General features: G+C 37.4%; 2 protein-coding genes across 3 annotated transcripts in view; one reads left to right on the forward strand and one right to left on the reverse strand.

Moving 5' to 3' along the window:
- Nucleotides 1-11,090: 11,090 nt before the first annotated feature.
- The window catches only part of MOB3B (MOB kinase activator 3B), a 291,776-nt gene continuing 278,421 nt past the window's right edge, over nt 11,091-24,445 (forward strand). For both annotated transcript variants that reach the window (XM_043979420.1, XM_043979419.1), the window contains exon 1: nt 11,091-11,225. The gene's annotated coding sequence lies outside the window, so the exon portion shown is untranslated. The remainder of the gene's footprint in view (nt 11,226-24,445) is intronic.
- The window catches only part of IFNK (interferon kappa), a 59,097-nt gene continuing 54,063 nt past the window's right edge, over nt 19,412-24,445 (reverse strand). Inside the window, 2 exon segments of the mRNA XM_043998942.1 lie at nt 19,412-19,965; nt 19,968-20,023. Of these exon segments, the coding sequence (XP_043854877.1) occupies nt 19,412-19,965; nt 19,968-20,023 (610 nt within the window).

Consider the following 24,445-nt stretch of genomic DNA (forward strand, 5'->3'; position numbering starts at 1 on the left):
CTGGTGCTTTATCCACTGCACCATCTAGCTGCCCCCGATTCTGCCTATTTTTAAAAAAATTATTTTATTTTTAATTTATGGAATAAAACAAACATTTCCATAACAGTTCCCCAACTGGTTGGCATCCCTGTAATTTCCAGTTCTTTGTTATCACAAAGAGAGCTGCTATGTGGTTTTTTAATAGAAAATTCACTCAATAAGGGGTTGGGATACACACACACACACACACACACACACACACACACACACACACACCCCTATGATTTCATCATCATAAGGAATTCCTGATGAGGCAGCTCTGTCCTACCAATGCCTATCTGTATCTACTCTACTGTTAGAGAGTTTCCTAGGAGGCAATGAGAGGTGAAATTATTTACCCAGGGTTCCAACACCCTGCAATAAACCTGGTGTAACAAGAGATTCCAGATGTGAGTGGGATTATTAAGTCCTTACCATGTGCCAAACACTGTATAATATAATGGGTATACAAATATAAGCAGGAAGAAAAGTCTGCCTTCACACAGGGGAAGACAACACATTTAAGCAAGCTGAAAAGGAATGAAGGTGAGGGGGAGAGATGAAGGTACCTGACTCTAGCATTATAGAAAAAATCAGGAATACAGACTGAAGGGAAGATGGGGTTGGCCTGAGCCTTCTCAGAATGGGAGGTTCTGGAAAGGACCAGCCAATCAAAAATATAAAAAAAAATTTTTTTTAAACCCCTCAAAAAACCTTGCAGAGGTAGGGTGTGTGTGCACATGTGTGCATGTGCACACACTTGACACTTAGGAAGTTAGGACCTTGTATATGGCTGTTATTTCTTAAGAAGTTCTCATAGCAACTGTAATTAGGATGTGAATCAGCATTATAATATTGGGCAAATAAACTCAACTGAAATTAACCGAGAAATGCCCTTTCACAAAACCTAATTGAGAATCTCTTAAACTCTAAAATGCTGCTGTCAGGCTACAGTGTTCATTCTGTCAATGAATAGGGTAAATATGCTTTTGACTATTCTGTTCAATTACTATCAAAATGTTTATGAGGTTGCTATGGTTGCACTCTTAACATACCTACTCCCCTTGAAGGCACACTATCAAAAGGACTTATACTGAGCTGGTTTGGTAATAAAACTTCAATTTGATTGTTTTCCCCCATTCCTGAACACCAGCACTATCTAACCATTACAGAAAGTGTTCAAAAAGGGATGAGGAAGCATTGAAAATTAACTTGCATTAATTTTGGCATAGTGTTTGAATGCTATTCATTCAGTATCAAAATGCATAAAAATCTGCCTCACCCTACTCCTCTCCCTCCAAAGATGACAAGAGACAGTAGAGCTTCTGGCTTTAGCCTTTGGTTCTTTTGTATGACCAAGGCCTCTTTTTTAATTGGGTGGTTTAGAGGGAGGTGGGTGGAAGCTGTGCACTGGTGAAACTATTTTGGGTTTAAGGATAATTCTAGTACTCTCTTTGAAATGGAGTGGGGATATTTTCTCCCTAACCTATAGGAGTCCAGAGAGGAGTCCCTGTCAATAGTACTTTTGAAAAGTATGTTTTGTACCTGAATCTTTGGGTCTAACAACTTCCCTGATGTAATGTTTTTGACTTGTTTATGAGGGAAAAGAAAGCAAAGTGCAGTAGCACTTCACGGCAGGAAAATCCAGTTCTAATATCCCTCTTTTGTCATTAGTTGTATAAATTTGATTTAGTTACTTAACATCTCTAGCTTCTGTTGATCGACTTAAAAAAGGGATAATACCTAAATAAAAGCAAAGGGCTAGATCAGATTATCTTTTGAGATTCTTCTCAATTCTAAAGTATAAAATTCTGTAATGGGGCTACATACATACACATTTTCCTTATTTGCTTGTTAAACATATTTGGCAGCCTCTTAAAAAGTCCTCTTCAGCAAAAGGTTTTCTCCACTACTCCTTTCTGTTTATAGTTTCTGACATTTATTTGAAAACTATCCTAGCTTATTAATGATACCTTAGAACCATAACCTTCATTTTTCATTGATGTTTCTTTTACCACTTCCAGAACAATAACTAGGAATTCTGATATCCAGGGCAGATTCAGTTGAATGAAGAAATGCTTGTGAGTGGTGAAGGCAGGTAATGGGATGCTGAGAGCACAGGTTGAATATCCTTTGGGGAGATTGTGTGGGAGGCAGCAAAAGATGGCAAGGTCAGGGGCAAGCTCCTCTTACAGGAGGTGGAAATGCAGGATCCTGGTGGTGGGAAAAGGCAGGCCACAGCAGAGGGAAGCCACAGTGATAAGGGCCCCCAGGGGAAGGAGCCCGTGGCTTAGAAAGGAATGGATATGTGGCATCCTATGCCATCATGGGTAAGAATAAAATACCACCCCATCCTGGTTATAGTTCTTGTATCTGCTGACCTGTACCCTGGACTGACTTACTCATATCTATCTATCTATCTATCTATCTATCTATCTATCTATCTATCTATCTATCTATCTATCTATCTATCTATCTATCTCTATCTCTATCTATCTATCTATCTATCTATCTATCTATCTATCTATCTATCTATCTATCTATCTATCTAATGAGATTCATCTATAGTGCAAAAACAGAAACCTTCTCCATCCCTCCCTCTCCCTCCCCTAATCAGTTTTGGTTTCTTTTCTTTTCTTTTCTTTTTTCTTTTTGATGAGGCAATTGGGGTTAAGTGACTTGCCCAGGGTCACACAGCTAGTGAGTGTTAGGTGTCTGAGGTCGGATTTGAACTTAAGTCCTCCTGACTCCAGGGCTAGTGCTTTATCCACTGTGCCACCTAGCTGCCCCAGTTTTGCTTTCTTAAATAAACTTTCATGTTAATTTTCCTCTCTAGTCAAAATGCTATGTTTCATTTTCTGGGTAGGATAGGAAAAAATAGCTTCATATAAACTGAATAAAGGAACGCCCACCCCCTTTCCTCAAATCAGGAATAGTGAAGAGAAAAACTTAGTGGCCACAATTAGGAGAGGCCTCATCTTCTTTTAGTCCTATCTGGAAGGGTCATGTTTACAAGATCCTGATTGACTCAGAGCCATCTGATTGGTATGAATTTGAATATCCTGGGAGTTATAAAGGTGTACTGTTAAAGCATTTTAATGTTTACAAATATTTGCCTCACAACAATCCTGTGGAAAAAAGGTAATATGTTTTCCCCCATTTTAATGATGGGGAAAGCACAGCTCGAGAAGAAATGTAATGTTCCTAAGGTTATATAGTTAGTGGCCAACATCACAGTACCTCTAGTATTTTTGTGAGCTAGGATCCCCAACCAAGTCTTCAGACTCTAAGCTAATATTTCTTTCCACTACACTATTTTGCCTTTCACTTCTGACTTCTCACTCCAAGCAAATAAAATCTCATCTAGAAAATAAGAGTATTGGACTAAAAGGTCCCTAAGATACCTTTAAGGTGTATACTGTAACGATTGGAATGACACCACCTGCTGGAGACTTACTGTAGAAGAGTTCCGCCCATGAAGCGAAGGTCTTTGAGAGCAAGACCAGGAGTCTTTTCTTTGGCATCAGGAAGTGACGCCGGCTAGTGGGAGGAGGAAGGAAGAGACTGGCGCTCGCTCTCACTCTCTTTCCTTTGGACTCTGGTGGAGAGCGGAGCTAGAAATGTGCTCTCCCTTTAAGAGATAGGAATCTAGGCCTTTCTCTCTCTTTACCAAATTCTTATTTTCCTTAATAAATGCTTAAAAGTCTAACTCTTGCTAAAGCTTATAATTTATTGGCAACCACTCATTAGATATTTTAGACAGTTTAGCTAGAATTTTAGCCCTTAACAATACAAGTCTATGTCTGTATCTAAAACTGTCATGTTATTACATGAATTGAGGAGAGCAGAACAAAAACATTTCATTATTGGAATGGATGTTTTATATTTTTTCATGTTTTATGCATGCCATTTTTTAATTCAATTAAGTGAGTCAAAATTAATTTGAAACTTAATCCAAAATTGTTTCATGGTGGCAGCTAGGTGGCACAGTGGATAGAGCACTGGCCCTGGATTCAGGAGGACCTGAGTTCAAATGTGGCCTCAAACACTTAATACTTACTAGCTGTGTGACCATGGGCAAGTCACAACCCCAATTGCCTCAGCAAAAAACCAAAAAACCAAAACAAAAAACCAAACAAAATTGTTTCATGAAGATAATGTGTGCCTATATCAGAGATCTGTAATTTTGCTAATGTAGGAATTTCTTCCACCACTCTTCCATAACTTTAGTAGGTAAGTCTTAGAATTGCCTAAGCCTTAGATAGGTTAGGTGATTTACTTTAGTAAAATAGCTAATAAGAATCACAACTGTAATTTGAACTAATTTCTTGGGCTCCAAGTTCAACTCTATAGCCACTACAACATGTAGTCTCTCTGATAATGATTAAATATTTATATCTTATGCAGAAATCGCAAACACATCCTTTTCAGATAATAATGCAATAAAAATCCATTTAATAATGTTTTAGTTTTTTTGTTTTGTTTTGTTTTTGTTTTTGTTTTTTTTTTTGCAAGGCAATGGGGATTAAGTGACTTGCCCAGGGTCACACAGCTAGTGTCAAGTGTCTGAGGCCAGATTAGAACTCAGGTCCTCCTGAATCCAGGGCCAGTGCTCTATCCACTGCGCCATCTAGCTGCCCAAAATCCATTTAATAATGGACAGTTGAAAGAGAGATTAAGAAATCAATTGGAGGGGCAGCTAGATGGCACAGTGGATAGAGCACTGGCCCTGGATTCAGGAGGACCTGAGTTCAAATCCAGCCTCAGACACTTAATACTTACTAGCTGTGTGACCCTGGGCAAGTCACTTAATCCCAATTACCTCACCAAACAAACAAACAAACAAACCAAAAACCAAAAATAAAAACAAGAAATCAATTGGAAATTAAATAATCTGATCCTAAAAAACAAGTGGGTCAAAGAACAAATCATAGAAACAATCGATGATATCATTAAAGAAAATGACAATGAAGAGACAACATATCAAAATTTATGGGATGAGGGTCAGCCAGGTGGCATAGTGGTTAAAGCACTGGCCCTGAATTCAGGAGGATCTGAGTTCAAATGCGGCCTCAGACACTTGACACTTACTAGCTGTGTGACCCTGGGAAGTCACTTAACCCTCATTGCCCCCCTCCCCCCAAAGAGAGAGAGACAGAGACATACAGAAACAGAAACAAAATTTATGGGATGCCGTCAAAGAGGTACTTAGGGGAAAATTTATATCCTTAACTTCTCACAGCAATAAAATAGAGAAAAAGCAGATCCATGAATTGAGCATGCAACCAAAAAAAAAAAAACCCTAGAAAATGAACAAATTAAAAATCCCCAACTAAACACCAAATTGGAAATCCTGAACATCAAAGGAGAGATTAATAAAATTAAGAAAACCATTCAATTAATAAATAAAACTAGAAGCTGGTTTTATGAAAAAAAACACAATAAAATAGACAAACCATTGGTTAATTTAAACAAAAAAAGGAAAGAAGAAAAGCAAGTTACTAGTATCAAAAATGAAAGGGGTGAACTCACCACCAGTGGAGAGGAAATTAAGATAATTATTAGGAACTATTTTACCCAATTATATGCCAATAAATTTGACAATCTAAATGAAATGGATGAATATCTATAAAAATATAAGTTACTGGGGGCAGCTAGGTGGCGCAGTGGATAGAGCACTGTCCCGGGATTATTCAGGAGGACCTGAATTCAAATCCAGTCTCAGACACTTGACACTTACTAGCTGTGTGACCTTGGGCAAGTCACTTAGCCCTCATTGCCCAACCAAAAAAATATATATATAAATTACCCAGATTAATAGAAGAAATAAAATATTTAAATAATCCAATTTTAGAAAAAGAAATTGAAGAAGCCATCAATGAACTTCCTAAGAAAAAATCCTCAGGACCAGATAGATTCACAAGTCAACTGTAACAGACATTTAAAGAACAATTAATCCCAATACTATATAAATTATTTGAGAAAATAAGCAAATAAGAAGTCCTACCAAATTCCTTTTATGAGACAAACACGGTACTGATACCCAAAACAGAGAAAAAATTATAGACCAATTTCACTAATGAATATTGATTCAAAAATTGTAAATAAAACACTAGTAAAAACATTACAGCAATACATCACAAAGATCATACACTATGACCAGATGGGATTTATACCAAGAATTCAGGGCTGGTTCAATATTAGGAAAACTATTACCATAATTGACCATATCAATAACAAAACCAACAGAAATCATGATTATCTTAATAGATGCGGAAAAGGTTTTTGACAAAATACAGCATCCATTCCTATTAAAAACACTAGAGAGGGGGGCAGGTAGGTGGCACAGTAGATAAAGCATCAGCCCTGGATTCAGGAGAACCTGAGTTCAAATATGGCTTTAGGCACTTGACACTTACTAAGTGTGTGACACTGGGAAAGTCATTTAACCCTCATTGCCCTGCAAAAACAAAAGAAAAACAAATAAACACTAGAGAGCATAGGAATAAAAGGAGCTTACCTTAAAATGATAGGTAATATTTATCTAAAACCACCAGGAAGCATTATCTGTAATGGGGATAAGCTAGAAACCTCAATACAATCAGGGATGAAGCAAGGATGCGCATTATCACCTCTATTATTTAATATTGTACTAGAAATGTTAGCTATAGCAATAAGAGAAGAAAAAGAAATTAAAGGAATTAGAATAGGTAATGAGGAAACAAAAGTATCACTCTTTGAAGATGATATGGTGTTATACTTAGAGAATCAACTGGAGAATCAACTAAAAAGCCACTTGAAATTATTAACAACTTTAGCAAAGTTGCAGAATACAAAATAAACTCACATAAATTATTAGCATGTCTATATATTACCAACAAAGTCTGGCAGCAACAGAAAGAGAAATTCCATTTAAAATAACTGGCCAATATAAAATACTTGGGATTCTACTTGCCAGGACAAACCCAGGAACTACAGAACATGTTTTATACAAATAAAGTCAGATCTAAACAAGTGGAAAAATATTAATTGCTCATGGGTAGACTGAGCCAATATAATAAAAATGACAGTCCTACCTAAGTTAATTTATTTATTTAGTGCTATGCCAATCAAACTATCAAAAATATTTTATAGATCTAAAAAAAATAACAAAATTGATCTGGAAAAACAAAAGCTCAAGGTTATCATGGGAATCAATGAAAAAAAAAATACAAAAGAAGGTGGCTTAGCAGTACCAGATCTCAAACTTTATTATAAAGCAGTAATTATCATAACAATCTGGTACTGGTTAAGAAATAGAGAGGTGGATAAATTGAATAGAATAGGTACAAATTACACTATAGTAAATGACTATAGTAATCTAGAATATATGATAAACCCGAAGATCCAAGCTTTTGGAATAAAAACTCATTATTTGACAAAAACTGCTGAGAAAACTGGAAAACAGTATGGCAGAAACTAGGTATAGACCAACATCTCACATGGTATACTAAAATAAGGTCAAAATGGGTACATGATTTCCACATAAAAGATGATAACATAAGCAAACTAAGAGAACATGGAATCATTTATCTGTCAGATGTATGGGCAGAGGAAGAATTTAGGACCAAGGAAGATATAGAGAGTAAAACAAAATGTAAAATAGATCCTTTTGATTATATAAAATTTAAAAATGTTTGCATAAACAAAGCTAATGTATCCAAGATTACAAGGAAAGCAGAAAACTGGGAAAGAATTTTTGAAACAAGTATCTCTGATAAAGGCCTCATTTTTCAATTATATAGAGAACTTAGTCAAATTTACAAAAATACAAGTCATTCCCCAATTGATATGAACAGGCAGCTTTCAGATAAGAAATCAAAGTCATCTATAATCATATGAAAAAATGTTCTAGATCACTATTGATCAGAGAAATGCAAATTAAAACAACTCTGAGGTGTCACCTCACACCTATCAGAGTGGAAAATATAACAAAAAGGGAAAATATTGGATGTTGGAGGGGATGTGGGAAAGCTGGGACACTAATCCACTGTTGGTGGAATAGTAAAAAAAAATCCAACCATTCTGGAGAGCAATTTGGAACTATGCCAAAAGGCTATAAAACTGTGCATATTCTTTGATCCAACAATACCACTGCTACGTTTATATCCCAAAGACATCCCCCAAAAGAGAAAAAGACCTATTTATACAAAAATAGTTATAGCAGCTCTTTTTGGGGTGGCTAAGAATTGGAACTCAAAGGAATGCCCATCAATTGGGGAATGGCTAAACAAGCTGTGGTATATGATGGTGATGGTGTGCTATAAAAAATGACAAGCAGGATAATTTCAGAAAATCCTGGAAAGACCTGTATGAACTGATGTATAGTGAAGTGAGCAGAACCAGGAGAACATCATGCACAGAGACAGCAATATTGTTTGATGAAGAACTGTGAATGACTTAACTATTCTCAACAATACAATTATCCAAGACAATCCCAAAGGACTATTGATGAAACATACTATCTACCTCCAAAGAAAGAACTAAAATTGATGGAACATAGACTGAAGCATGCTATTTTTCACTTTCTTTCATTTTTTCCCCTTTTATTCACATTTTCTTGTCCAAAATAACTAACATGGTAATGTTTTACATAATTGCACATGTATAACCCATATCTGATTGCTTGCCACCTCAGGGAGAGGCTAGGGGAGGGAGGAAGGGATAAAAATTGGAACTGAAAACTAAATAAAAATGTTTATTACTTAAAAACATTTAAAAATATTTACAACTTATTAGAGCACTTTGTTTTACCTCTAATGTAAATTAGGCAGGTAGGTGGCTCAATGGATAGAGGATATGGGGCCTGGAGTTAGGAAGACCTGAGTTAAATATCCAGCCTCAGACACTTACTAGCTATGTGACCTTGGGCAAGTCACTTAACCTTTGTTTTCATTGGTTTCCTTATCTGTAAAATGGGAATAATAAAAATATCTACCTCTCAGGGTTGTTGTGAGGGTCAAATGAGATCATTGGAAAGCTCCTGGCACATAAGTGCTATATAAATGTTAGCTTTTATTATTTTTACATATTTATAATATTGTACATTGCAACTCCTATTAGATTCTGTGTGAGCATTCTCTTATCTAAAGTATGTATTTTGTCACTGCATGGTGTCACTAAACACAGCATTTCCTTAATAAATTTTTTTTGAAAGAATGATCTGTGATTTAATGATGCTGAAAGGGATATATATTATTTTAGAAGGCTTTATTTAATCAACACTTGTTTGCTTCATCTGTGTTTTCTTTAGTTATCACGATTCTTATCTGATGCATTTCCAAAACTAGACCAAGGAACATGTAATGTGGGGTATAGAAATACAATATTCAGTCCTTCATTTAACAAGAATTTAGAGCCCCTATTAATGAAGGGTAATAATAATTATTAAGAGGGATATAATAACAATGGAGGAAGTTTCTGTTCTCTAGAGTTTGTCATTCACCTGTGTGACTCTGGAAGTCACAAAATCTATCTGAGACTCAGTTTTCTCATCCTTAAAATGTTGTAAGAATCAAATAAGATGTTTGCAAAGTGCTTTGTAAACCTTCAAGTGTTTTATATATATGTGGAGGTTTTTTTTATTTAAAAAAGGCATTTGACTCAGTAAAGAAAATGAGGTGTTAATGATAATTCTCTTTTCACTAAAATATACTCATGATGTTTGCTAAGCTCATAAAAAAGTTTGTCATCTACTAGCTCTTTTTCCATTACAAACTACTTTCTATGCATTCCATTTGAGAAACAATAAGTCAAAAAGCATTTATTAATCGATTACTGCATCCCAGAGAATAGAATACTGGGAATACAGTGGCAAAAAAAGGCATATCTTCTGTTCTCAAATAGAAGACATTCATTTGGGAGGCTCCCTAAGAAATGGCAGTGCAGGTTTCCTTATTAGTAATAATAATTCAACAACAACAGACATTTTTAAGGGCTTTCTGTTTGGAAGGCACTGTGTTTGGTACCAGGGATACAGAGCTTCTAAGGAGCTTACATTTTATTGGTGGGGGGTCACAGGATACTCACTTATAAGTAAGTATAGGACAAGGGAAATAGAAGAGGGAGAGACCACTAATAATTGGAAAGGCTCAGGCTTTGTGGAGGAGGCATCATCTGAATTGGCCTTTGAAGGAAGGCCATGATTCTGAGAAGAAATGAAGGAGTACCACATCCAAGTGTGTGGAGTGGCTTATCTGAATGAAGGGAGTGGGAGATGGAGTATAATCTCTGGGAATAGTTAGCAGTTCAGTTTGGCTGGAAGGCAGTATTCATGAAGGGGAAGAGCATGTAAGGAAACTGAAAATATAAGTTGCAAATTATAAAGACAACTTGGAAAGACTTAATGACTCTGATGAATGCAGTGACCACTATTCAAGAGAACCAATGCCACCTCTGGCCAGAGAGTTGATGAATTAAGGGAACAACAGACTGAGACATATTTATATTTTTGGATATAGCCAATGTGGGAATTTGTTTTGCTTGAATGAATATTTGTTACAACGGTTTTGTTTTCTTTTTTTTTTTCCAAAGTGGGGTAGAAAAGCATGGTATGAGGGAGAGAAAATAAATTTTTATTTAGAAAAAAAAAGTGTTTAAAAACGGGCTGGAGCCTTAAATATAAATCCAACGATTTTGTATTTCATCTTATGCGGAATGAAGAATCAACTGAAATTTTGGAGGGTAGGGCAGTAAAATGGTCAGACCCTGGCCTTTAGGGAAATTATAGAGGTCTGAAGAGAAAGGTGAAAGTGGAAAGTGGTGAAAGCAGAAAGCAGTTTAGTCGTTTGGAGTGGGTCATCGTCGCTACAAAGTAACTCATAGAGCGGAGCCTGTTCTTGTCTCCCCTCTGCCAATCCAGAGAGGCGGGCCAATTTTCGTGATAATTGCTTGGCTCGCCTCTAATCCATAATGGGGCTGCCACAGCATCCAGCGGACACTAGGGGGCCTCCCGTTCCCGTGCTCAGCTCGTGGCAGGCCCCCAGCAGGACGCTTGTTGCGGAGAGCACTGCTCCATACATGAGGGGGCTTTTTATGTGCGGCTCAGGCAGGCCGATTGCGTCTCTCGCTTGGGACCGTGGCACTACGCGGTTCGTTCACGTTGCACCGCCTTCGGAGTTACCTCCCGTGGATTTGAAGCTGCACCCACTTCTCCCTTTGACAACGAGGTAAACCCTCTCCCTACCCCTTTAATTCCCTGGAATCCAGAGTGAGAGAAGACGGGCTTCCAGGGCTGAAGGTAAAATAACAACCCAGCGAGCAGAGGCGCAAAGAGAAGGCGGGCGCAGTGGTGGTAGCAGCAGCCTTCCTTGTCCTGGCTTCTTCTTTCTACTTGGTGCCTGGGTAGGGGAGGAGGAAGGAGAAAGGGCTGGAGAGGGTAGAGGGGGTGAGCCGCCCCCTCACCCACACCTGGATGTGTTGTGCAACAATGTGGCAGAAGTTGGCAGGTCTTCCTTTCCCCACTCCCTGCACCTTCCCCGCTTCCCATAAACTTAACCCCAGAACGTATCTTTTCACCAGGCCGGGACGATTCCCCTTTTCATTCTAAATCCACTCTTGCTGATGTATATGGACTTGAGTGTTCCTTGGTTACGTCTTTAATCACTGCGTGATTGAAAAATAATTATGATCTAGAACTCCTTACAGATGAGATTGCTCCACGAACGCAATTCTCTGACCAGAAGTGTCTGTGTATATGTATGTATATATGTGTATGTGTGCGCGCATCTGTGCTCGCGTGCTCTTGTGCTGGAGTGGGGGGCGTCTGGGAAGAGACAGCCGCTTTCTAACAAACTTTTGCAAGAAGAGCTACCCAGGACAGCAGGGTGAGGCTGAACTCTTAGCGATCCTCATCTTGGGGGTGGTCGGGGGAATATTTTGCTTCTCCCTCTGGTTGCTTCTGTTTTACTTTGAGATAGCGTGCTAGACCTCGGTGGGGGTAAACCCAGAGTGTGCTGAGGACTTTTCAGATAGGCCAACTACTGTCAAACATCTGGAAACTCAGCTCCTCCCTTTTCCCCAGGGGTGGGAGTGTAGATTAAAAAAAGCCTCCAATCTTCCTCCTTGTTAGCACGTGGCCCCACCCCGGGTCCATTTTAAGTAAGGTTTGGACACTAGAAGTTATATTTAAGGCTAGCAAGTGCAGGAGCCTTTCTGCATCTTGGCTATACCTAGTGTGGAAGGTCCCGGACGAGTGACAGAGTTTTGGGGTTTTTTTTGGGTTTTTTTGCCCTTAAGGAATGGCCTTTTGTTACTCAGATCCCGCCGCGCATCTCTTTCCCCCTCCCCCTGCATTGTTTGTGTTTTAAACATCTGGCGGGGGAATTGAGAGGGAGAGCTGCAGGGGGAGGGCGAGGGGGAAGTAAGGGGGGTGACTTCGAGGTTCGAGTAGAGAAACCCCCTTACTTTTCCTCTCCCTTTAACAGACATTCTCGGGGTCAGAATCTGGGACAAGAAAGCAAGCTTTCTCTGGTTTCCCTGCTGATGTACACCTCCCGGAGACATCCCGCCAGGCCTTCTGTGGTTGAAGGGCGGAGGGAAAGTTACTAGATTCCCCCGCCTCCTCCCCCTTCTTGTGGTTGAGGGCACATTTCCCAGATCTTATCACATCCGTAATTCAAAAAGTGCATCGATTTGAAAAAGGCGCAGCTTTTAACTTAAAGGAAGAAAAAACCAATTAAACCCCAGATGCACTGCATTTTTTCTCGGAGGGGCCAGTTGATTTGAGCCCCTAGCGCAAATACTGTAGCACAGCTGGGCTGCCCCTTGGTAGGTGAATGAAGGTGCAGCTTGAAATTCCAAAGTTTGGGGAAGCTAGTGCTTCTGGAGACTGCTTCTCTGTGGTTTGGGGGTGGGCGGCATCTGGAGAGTAGTAACAGCTGCAACTAGAGACTGAATTGACCTAGAAGGAATGAGGATGTGAATCTAAAGATCCCCAAGCTCTTTAATTATGTCACCAGGGGTGGGGGTGGGGAGTAATGATGCTGAAGGGTTTGGAGTAAATATTTATTTTGTAAACTGGGAATGCCACAAGTTAAAGTTCTGGCTCCCTATTAATTGCAGAATAAGCAGATCAAAGTTTGGCGCCTTCCTATTGTCTCAGATTAAAATGGAGACACAATAGGCACTTGATTAACATTTGTTAAATGAACCCTATTTACAGACTTGAGGGTTAAAACAGGGACGTTTTAATGTTGTGCTACGTCCATTTCTGCGTGCGACATTTCTGTTTCTGTTTCTGTTTAGAAACTGTTCATTTTAAACGCTGTCCAGAACATCGCTCATATTTAGTTAGTGTGTTATTTACAAAAACAAACTGTACAGTAATAGATACAAGAGAAGATATGCTTTCTATACAGCAGACGTACCAAGATGCTAGACCTACTCAGTAGGCTTGAGGTGGGAATATTCTGTTTTTCATTTCTTCAGTCTCTCGTCCAGCTTTTTTTGTAGAATGTCAGTAAGTTTACACATCCAATGAACTTATATTGTACCCCTTCCACCTACACCCAGGGGAAGGGAGGGAGCTGAGCCTCAAACTGAAGCTGGGTGACCTGTGTCTCACCTCTTGGCACAGTTCGTTAGAATTGGAAATTACACAGTTGGTACTGTGTAGACTAAGGACCTGGTGTAGATTGTAGTGCCAAGTCATTTCCGGCACCCTGTCATTAAAATCAGAGCTCTGATAGGCTGCCTTGGCTGGCTAAAATACAAGCAAGGTAGAAAGTGTAAGGTAGTACAAGGATGGGCATCTTCTATTATTTCTTTTTACAAATAATAATAACTATAGTAGATAATAACAATAATATCTAAGATTTATAAACGTATATGCTAGGACTGTGCTCAGCACTTTACAATTATTATCTCATTTGATCCTCAGACAACCTTAGGAGGTAGGTGCTTTTATTTTACAGATGAGGAAACTGAAGCAAATAGAAATTAAGTGACTTGCTCAGGGTCACACAGTTAGTAAATGTGTGAGTCCAGATTTGAACTCAGACTTGAGATCAGATATTCTATCCACTGTGTCATCACACTGGCATTTTTAATGCCAGAAAGCATCATCTAATATTTTTTAAAATTAAAAAAAAAATCTAGTATTTAAATAGTACTTTAAAGTCTTCAAAGTGCTGTTAAGTACTTACTATGTGCTAGGCACTTAACCAAGTGCTAGGGATAAAACTATAGAAACGAGAGTTGGGGCAGACATATATAAAGGAGAGCTGGAAAGGAGAGGGTTGGTGATAGTCCTAGAGTGGGGTAAGGAGACTGCAGGAAGTATGAAATTCCCCTTTCTGTGACAAATAGGTGTTTCTGTTGTGCTGAGTCAAGTTATAGTTGTGACAGTGAAGACTCAAAGTCTACTGTGAATATACCAGGGACACCTTTTTCAAAGCTTAGATAATGCATAAAAATGCCATCTCCAGGTGCACCTGTAGGCACCTCCTGCTCTCAAAGCCTCTATCCTATTTGCAGACCTCACGAGTCAACTTCATTTGAAAAGAGCCAAGAAAATAAATCAGTAGATTAACTAGAGATGACAGGGCCTCCTTCTTTTCTTATTTCTAGTTATCACTAATTGGTTTGAAAAGAAAAAAAAATCCCTAAAGCCTGAATGACATTCAAAAGTTTCTCATTATGAAAATGTTTCCTAAAGACAGTATTACATAAGGAGGAACACAGAACAGTGTTTTTTACTAGAAACTTCATGAAGGATACCATTGTAAATGTGCAAGGCAGTATATTCCTTCTTTAAGTTATAGTTTGGTGAAGAAAATGGCATAAGTGTAGTGGAAAATAAAAACATAGTTTGTCTTCCTTCTGTAATCCATGAACAATTCTGATAGCTAGTAATTATTGAAATTCTTGGTCAGTTTTCCCTTTGCTCCTATACTCCTATCAGTTCACTTAGGAAGATTGTAATTGTAAATTACAGAAATCAAAAGCACTGACATCACACCAGGAGAGCTGTTAGAGGGACAATGACACTGAGGAATCCATGACGAACAGTAAATGTGTACTTTGTACTTAGTTTGCAAAGCCAAGAAATATTTCCAATATATATCAGAGCTCTTCACTACAAACTGTTTTAGAGTCTTTGGTTTATACAATGCTACCTAAGAATATTTATATCTGTTGAATGAATTATATACTAACTTACCCCATTGTTTTCTTCCTCTGTTTGCTTGCTTTGTACCCCTTCATTTTTTTTTTCTTTTTAACTTTTCTTTTTTTGGGTGGGGCAATGAGGGTTAAGTGTCACACAGCTAGTAAGTGTCAAGTGTCTGAGGCCAGATTTGAACTCAGGTCCTCATGAATCCAGGGTGAGTGCTTTGTCCATTGTACCATCTAGCTGCCCCCTTCTTTTTTTTTTTCTTTTTTTTTTTTTTGCGGGGCAATGGGGGTTAAGTGACTTGCCCAGGGTCACACAGCTAGTAAGTGTCAAGTGTCTGAGGTCGTATTTGAACTCAGGTCCTCCTGAATCCAGACCCGGTGCTTTATCCACTGCGCCACCTAGCTGCCCCTACCCCCTTCTTTTTAACTTCTTGACCAAAACTGTTATTTAAGGCTGAGAATTCCTCTGAACAGTGTGCCTTACATGTAGACAATATAAGCTTGTGCATATTATGCTGAACAGGAATTAAAGAAGTATACAGTTGAGAAGTTTGCACGTATACTGGAACAGAAAAATTGATTGCAGCAGGTAAATACCCTTCTCTTTGGAGTCCTCCAGGGAGACACCTTTTCTGTGTTTGATCCTTGCTTGAAAGTGAACATTTCTGAAAAAGACGGAGAAATAGAAATTTTCCAAATTCATTGAACTTCAGACAGGGACCTGAAAATAATCAAATTCAAACCCTATGTGAATGATAAATCCCAACTACAACATCCCTGAAAAGTGGCCTCCTACTTTCCCTGCTAAATCCTCTTGTGGCTGGGAACTTAGTACTGTAGGGGGAAGGCCTGTTTTACTTTTGGATACTTCTAGATTTTTTTTTTCTTTTTGGTGAGGCAATTGGGGTTAAGTGACTTGCCCAGGGTCACACAGCTAGTAAGTGTCAAATGTCTGAGACCGGATTTGAACTCAGGTACTCCTGACTCCAGGGCTGGTGCTCTATCCACTGCGCCACCTAGCTGCCCCTTTTTGGATACTTCTAATTATCGTTAGTAGCTGACTATAGAACTTTAAATGTTTGCAAAGCATTTTATTTTCCATTAGCTCATTAGAACTTAGCAACAATACCACAAACTTAAGTATTACAGATATTATTTCCAATTTACAAATGGAGAAATTGAGTCTGTTATATAACTTTCCCATGGTGACACAAATAGTAAAATGTGGGAAGCATGGTGTGAACCCAGGTCTACATAACTTCAAATTTAGTACTCTTTTCACTAAGTCCTGAATTTTTTTTTCTTATATTGACCTGAAACTCCTACAACTTCTAGAGAGTCCTAGTTTTGATATCAGAGGACCTGGATTCAAATTTTGACTCTGCTGTTAGCTATTAATTATTGCAAAAGTCCAACATTTCTGGGGCTTAGTTTCCTCATCTTTGCCAAATAACTTGCCCTATTTTTATTTCTACAGCTAAATATATGAAAGGATGGACTTACTTTTTGAAATTAGTTGAAGTAACATACAATGTGAATTAAAAAATATTCATTCATTCATTCAATACTCAACAGATTTTTACATAGCACCTTTTAGTGCAACGTAGTTCTTGGTGTTGAGAGGTATACAAAGATAAATAAAGTACAATTTTGTCTTCAAGGATTTATAATCTAGTAGCTATTTTGGACTTAGTACTTTCTATGCATTCCATTCAAGAAACATATAATCAATCAACAATTGGAATAGATGACCTCCAAAGTCCCTCTAGCTCTAAATCTTTGATCTTATCACCCATTATCTGGTGCCAGTTCTGCTCTCTGAAGTTAAGCAAGACAAAATCTAGGGGCAGCTAGATGGTGCAGTGGATAAAACACTGGCTTTGGATTCAGGAGTACCTGAGTTCAAATCCAGCTTCAGATACTTAACACTTACTAGCTGTGTGACCCTGGGCAAGTCACTTAACCCCCATTGCCCTACCAAAAGAAAAAAGAAAAAAAAAGACAAAATCTAATTAGTTAGATGGTGAATTAATATGGGCAATAGCTACACAAGTAAACCACAGTAGTAGTGTGCTCACTCAGTCATTTAGATTAACATAGGCGAAATAAAATGAAATAATAAGAAAGAAAAACTGCTTGGCTTGATTTATTCTTGACATATAATTGACTAAATCCTGGCTTAACTTCTACTTCACAGGCAGGATGAAACAAAAACGTATCATACTTTGGAATCCCAGTGCAAAGATCTTTATATTGCCTCAGACATTTAATTTATTTGAAGGGCAAAAGGTAAAAAGCTATTGCAGGTTTCATGCATTTGGGTATAGAAAATAAGTTAGTAGAAAAAACTGCTTTCTTGTTAAGTAACTATGTGATATAACCTAAATCTTACATAATAAAATATTAATAATAGCAACAATAATAACAATTATCATTTATATGGTACTTTAAGGTTTGCAAAGCTCTTTACAGATAATATCTCATTTGATCTTCACAAAGAGGTTCTGGGAGGGAGGTTCTGTTTTTATATCCATCTTACAGATGAGGAAAATGAGGCAGAGGTTAAATTATTTGCTCAGGGTCACATAGCTAATAAATATCTAAAGCCAGATTTGAATTCAGGTCTTCCTAATGCCTTATCCTGCATTTTATCCACTGTTGCACTTAGCATATTGTAATATAAATATCTGTGGTTGTTCATTTCTAAATGTTCCCTTCAGGTTTTTCTTTTTTTCTGGTAAAAACAACTTTTTCTCTTACCTGCCAAGGGAAAATTAGAAGTTTCCCTTGAGGCAATACAGAAATTTCACATTTGAGAAGTTTTTGGAGAAAACCGTGCCATTTCTGTTTTCAGACTACTTTTCAGAGGGCCTACAAAATGTTAGAGCTAGAAGGGACCTTAGTTAGAAATTATTTACCTAGTTCAGCTCCCTGATTTCACAGATTAAGAAACTGAGGCCCAGAAAGATAAAGTAATTTATCTAATATCAAAAATACTAGTTAAATGTCATATATGGGTCTTAAATCTGGGTCTTTTTTTAGCTTTGTTTCCTCTTTTCATTATACCACTTTTTATTTATGACTTCTTGTTAGCACTTGTCAGATTTTATATTTCTTTTAAAAAAAACCATTTGGTTCCATTAGTAATTTTCAGAAGTGAAATTCAAGAGAAGGAAAATTAGAGATATTGCTTACTTACTTGACCTCAGAATATTACCTGTAACTTGGAAGCATATAGTTAAACAATATTGGCCATCAGTCTCCCCATGGAAAGAAAAAGGGAGAGTATTTTTCATCCAAATGTTATATTATGGATGTTAAGGCATTTTGATAGATTGTAAAATTTTAGCAATCATCTCAAAGGGAGCAAAAGTGGATAATGATCCAAAGTATTAGATTTGGCAACACATAGTTGCTGCTTAAGTGTTCAATGGGCTTCTCACCACTGGGTGGGTTGGTAATACTTATGAAGAAGAGACAAAAACAAAACAAAACAGGGCAAAGGAAGTAAGACCTTGTAAAGAAAGGAAAGGGCGAATAAAAGAAGGCAACAGAAGATAAAGATACTACTGTTTCTTAAACCTATGCTGGGGCATATATAAAGCAATACATTAATAACTAACCGCTCTTTACCACCTTCAACATCTTTCTCACTTGCTTGTGAGGTCTAGTCACTGAGAAGATTGATACGGGGACTTTTAATTAACCTCTTCCCCCCAAAATATGACTAGGCACCATATGAAAAAAGAACTAAATTTTAGCTCTTTTAAAACTAGTTTCTCACACCCAAGGTGTCCAAATATCCTTTATAAGTGATATCAACAGTGGGCATCATCCTTAATCCTATTATTTTAAAGATTATCAGAATTTCAAGAATTTTGTTTTTCTGAAATTTTTAAAATTATCTTCTATATTAAAATATTTCTCCTTTTTACTGAATTGATTTTAATCTTGAAGAAGAAAAGGAAGAGTTGGGCAGAAGAGTAATCATTGAGAAGAGTTATTACAAATGACTCCTCAGGTAACTGAAAACCGTGATCTTTGGACTGATCATAGAAATCTAAACATTGAATTAATGGCAAAGGGCACATATATCACCAATAGATCCTAAGTAGAACTAAAGAGAGATATACAATATATGACAATAAGAAGCAGCAGTTATTAAATTAATTAACTTCTAAAATGTAAAAATATAATTTTTATAAAGGAAAAAAGGATTTTTCTTTTAAAAGATACCTCATTATTTGAGTTTTGATATGAGTTTCTGAAGTATGTAGAAACATCTTCTCATTTCCAGTTGGACTATCTCCCATGCACACTTGCTGTATTTCTTCTCCTTTAAGAAATTGTCTATCCTCTTGAAATATTTCTTAAGTTCCAGGTTGTTCACCTGGAGAACAGCAAGTCCTGAGTAACTAACTTCATCTTCTACCTCTTTCTTATCTTCCTCCAAGCATCTTTGTAGATATTCAGTTTGCTGATCAAGTCGAATTTGAATTTTTTGAATATTTTCCACTCCATAAATGAGTGAGTGATAATTCTGACTGAAGATGTTGAAAATGTTTTGAGACATCTCATAGATGACTATTTTAACATCATTCAAAGACTGGTCAGGTGGTAGAAGCTCCTGGGAAAACTCAAAGTCCATCTTAATATTTAGACAGTGGAGAGGAAACTCTTTGTTCATCTTACTCAGAAGTATCATGGCATCCCAGTTGACATTTCTTAGGTAGAAATAAAGTAAATTGCAGTTCAGAGAAGAGACACTGGTGACCAAGAAAAAGAAGAAGTAGAGAACTTTAAACATTTTTGGATGTTGGGCGTGACACAGGACTTGTCAAAACTTTGAAATCTTTAAGACGGGATGAACAAAGGTATTTATATATTTGTTACTGAGTTGTAGTTCCTTTATATACCTGAATTTATTTGGCAGGAGGAGTTTTCATTCGTCATTTGATAGTTCATAGTGTTTACCTCTTTTCCTATGCCTTTGAGGCTTTTGAGTTTGAATGACTACATATTGACTTTTAGACATCTTATCAGAGACTTTTAATTGTGAAAAAATGAGCAAAGGATTACAATTTTTGTTGCCTTAGTATCCTAGATACTAGAGTATACTATAATATACTTCTATACTTCTAAGCTTATAGAATCATCATAAGTAAATTGATTCAGGGACTTTCTGTTAAAAAACATGTGATTAGGCACAAAATCATCTGTAAAAGGGCTAAATTTTAGCTCTTTTAAAATGAGTTTCTCATGTCCATGTGCCCAAGTACCCTTTATAAATAATGTCCATAATTGACATCATTCTGACTTTCTTATTTTAGGGATTACCAGAGCATCAAGTATTTTGTTTTATTTTTCTTAAATTTTTATAATTATCTTCTATATTCAAACATTTCCCTCTTTTAATTGATTTCAATCTCAGGAAGGAAGAAGGAGGAGGACAATGGCAAGGAAGAGGAGAAAGATTGGGCAGATTTTAAAATCCTAGGATTTTAGAGCTGGGGGAGATTTTAGAGATCATCTAATTCAATAGACTTGTTTTACAAATGAGGAAATTGAGGCCTAGAATGATACATAGCTAGTTCTTGACAGAACCTGGCCTAGGGCCCAGGTCTCCTAATTCCCGTCTGGTATTAAGGCGTGTTAGGGTGGTGCTTATGAAATAGTAGTTTATGTTCTATGATGTGGAACATTTTGATTCTTTTAAAAGTTCTTTATTCAAAGAAAACTAAACCAGTGTAGCCAATATTTCCATCATTTTATTCCTCTCTCCTACTTTTTCTTGAGAACCTAAGCAAGAGTTTTTCAACCTCAGTTGGTATTCAAATATGTAAAAAGATTGAGGGATATGTTTCTGTTTTATTAGTGACTTCCTTTAGAATATTCTATCTTTTTTGGGGGGGCAGCTAGGTGGCACAGTGGATAAAGCACTGGCCCTGGATTCAGGAGGACCAGAGTTTAAATCTAGCGTCAGACACTTGACATTTACTAGCTCTGTGACCCTGGGCAAGTCATTTAATCTTCATTGCCTCACACACACAAAAAATCTTCTATTTCTCTCTCTCTCTCTCTTTCTCTCTTCTCTTTCCCATTCCCCTTTTTCCCGAGCCATCTACCTCTCCCGTTTTTATTCTAGGTAGCAGTTCAAAATATCAGGGTTTTATATTTTTCCTGAATTTTAGATGGTCTAATTCATCCTGCAAAAGATGTCCCTGTGCTTATGGAAATGGCTTACTATTAGATGTTTTTAATCTTTTTTTTTAGCTTGATTCTTATTCTTCTGCATAAAGCAAAAGGAAATGGATTATTTTATGAGGAGAAAGTTGTCAGCTTAATCACTCTTTGTAATCTTCATCTTCATCAATAAGTTCTTTTATTTTTTTATTTGATTTTTTTGTAGACAGTGCTCTGCACACAATAAGTTTAAAAAATTGAATTGTTGAGCATAATATTTCGGAATCATTATTGACAGTGTCTGGTAACCACATTTCCACCAAATATTCACTTATGAATAGGCATTTGTTATTCATTTTTTACATGCCAGATGTAAAATATTTGAAATATTCAAATGGGTTTGTGATAGCATTTATTTTGGGTAGGATCATAAGTCTGAAGCGAGAAGGGACTCTTCATTTTACAGATGAAGAAACTGAGGCCCAGGAAAGCTAAGTGAGATTTGAACCTAGTGCCACTGTCAACAGAGCTGAAGTTCTTTCCATTGTACCTTTCTCTGCTTAGTAAATGTACAAGATGGAATTTAGACCTGACTCCTCTTCCTCCAGAATTAGTATTTGTTCTCTTATATGTTCTCTCTAAACATACTAATTGAAACCCTGCCCATCTTATGCAACTCTTATCCATATCCAAATTAGCCACACTTTCCTCCCCTTTTCTAGACCTCAGTGGGGTACTAGGGGAATATTTGTCTTTCTACCAGGTATCCCTCACCCTGGCCATGGAACCAGTCCAAGCCCATTATCTCATTATCTTTTTTAATTTTTTTTGCAGGGTAATGAGGGTTAAGTAACTTGCCCAGGGTCACACAACTAGTACATGTCAAGTGTCTGAGACTGGATTTGAACTCAGATCCTCCTGAATCCAGGGCCAGTACTTTATCCACTGTGCCACCTAGCTGCCCCTGCCATTATCTCTTTACACCTATTCTATATTTTAGCCTGCTTATATTGAACATACTGTTCATTTCTTGCTCTGTGATTCTCATTTTCAATTTTTTAGAGACTTGGGTTCCAGTCACAGGGAAAAACAACATGTGTCAAAACAAGAAAAAACAAAATAGATATAGACTTTGTTGAGCATTGATTGGAGACCAGGATCAAAGAAACTTTGGATAAATAGATTCTGGATGGATCACAGTCTACTGGATGATAGTTACTGTTGGTTTTAGCATAATTTCAGCAATTGTTTTTTAATCAATTTCCCATTCAAAGACACATTACACTACAAAGTCTTTTAAGGTTGATTCTGATTTCACAGGATGATTTCAGTGAGTTACCTTAAGGAACTATTGCATTTATTCAAGCATTCTCTTCATGTTCTCATTTCTCTCTTCCTCCCTCCTTCAAAGGAAGGTATTTCTCCCTCTCTCTCAAAATCTAAGGAGTAGGGGCAGCTAGGTGGCGCAGTGGATAGAGCACCGGCCCTGGATCCGGCCTCAGACACTTAACACTTACTAGCTGTGTGACCCTGGGCAAGTCACTTAATCCCAATTGCCTCACCAAAAAAAAAAAAAAAATCTATGGAGTAAACCTGCAATTCCCCTATAGTTTTCTTCCTGGCAAGCTACCAAGCCACCTTAGTTGTTAAATCATAACATCTTTTGAAGACTTGCAGATGAAAGAGGTATGAAAAACCCTCATATGCTGAAAAAAAAGTATTTAAACCTCATCTCTCTTTTTAAAAAACAAATTTTTTTTTTTTTTGCAAGGCAGTAGGGGTTAAATGACCTGCCCAGGGTCACACAACTAGTAAGTGTCAAGTGTCTGAGGCCTGATTTGAACTCAGGTACTTCCTGTGAATCCAGGGCCGGTGCTTTATCTACTGTGCCATCTAGCTGCCCCCTCATACTCTTTTCAGTACATTAATCAGGTTTTTTAGAGACTTCTGTGATGGTTGAAAAATTTGACTTCCAGTAGTAGTCAGTGTTGGAATCCTGGGGCTCAGTGCTATCTGTACTAATTTCGACACCTCAAAGATCTCTATGTACTTTTTTGAATGTGAATGCTACCTTCACTAGTGCAGATTGAAAAACCATTACGATTTAATGGATGGTATTTGAAAGACACTGTGGCTAAAAAAAAGCTATCATGGCTCACCTAGTGCTGATCATCATAGAGCTTTCCTAGGCTGGATGGATCTTAGATGGTAGACATACAAGTTCATCACTTAAAACCTTTCTCAGTTGGCAGGACTTCCCAGAACTTATACTTTATTGACACAGCCTTCAAGAATGAAGTATTATTTCTACATGGCAATAAAGGGACAGTGTAGGCCTTGAACAGAAGTACTACTTCTATATTTGTGCAGTTTACTATTGTAATTAGTAATCAGCTTCTTGTGCCAGTTTTATCCCAAGAATGAGGCAAGGAGAGTTTCATCATATGAATAAAAACATTTTTATAAAATGTCTTCAGACCTTCTTATAGCAACACCTAATTCTTGATATTTGTATATCACTGATAAATATTAATTGATGCTTAAGTGACTAGCTCAGTACCCTGCACAGAGTAAATGCTGAATATGGAAGGAAAAGATGGCTTCTCTTGTGTTCAGTTCTCAACTATCATTTCAAACTACTTCTATTTTTCCTGAAGCCCTTATGCTTATTAAAAAAAATAAGGCAAGAATGTTCTAAAGATGAAGATGATATTTTCTTAGAATCATAGAATTTTTTCACTGGAAGACATGTTAGAGATTCTGGCTAAACCCTTTGTTCTACATTTGGGGAAATTGAGGCTCAGAGTAGCTCGTAACTTGGCCTAGATCATCAATTTTTTTTTTGATCATCTACTTTGTTAGTGGTTAAACTGAGATTAAAAGCCCTGTTTTCTTGATCCTGTCTTTCTAAGGGGTTAAATATCACTCCCTCATATACTCTGTTGTTCTTTTCGTTGTTCAGTCATTTTTCAGTCTTGTTGACCCCATTTGAGGGTTTCTGGGCAAAGATACTGGAGTGGTTTGCCATTTCCTTCTCCAGCTCACTTTATAGATGAGAAACTGAGGCAAACTGGGTTAAGTGATTTGCCCA

The sequence above is a fragment of the Dromiciops gliroides genome, chromosome 1 (genome assembly GCF_019393635.1).
Source record: "Dromiciops gliroides isolate mDroGli1 chromosome 1, mDroGli1.pri, whole genome shotgun sequence".
NCBI lineage: Eukaryota > Metazoa > Chordata > Mammalia > Microbiotheria > Microbiotheriidae > Dromiciops > Dromiciops gliroides.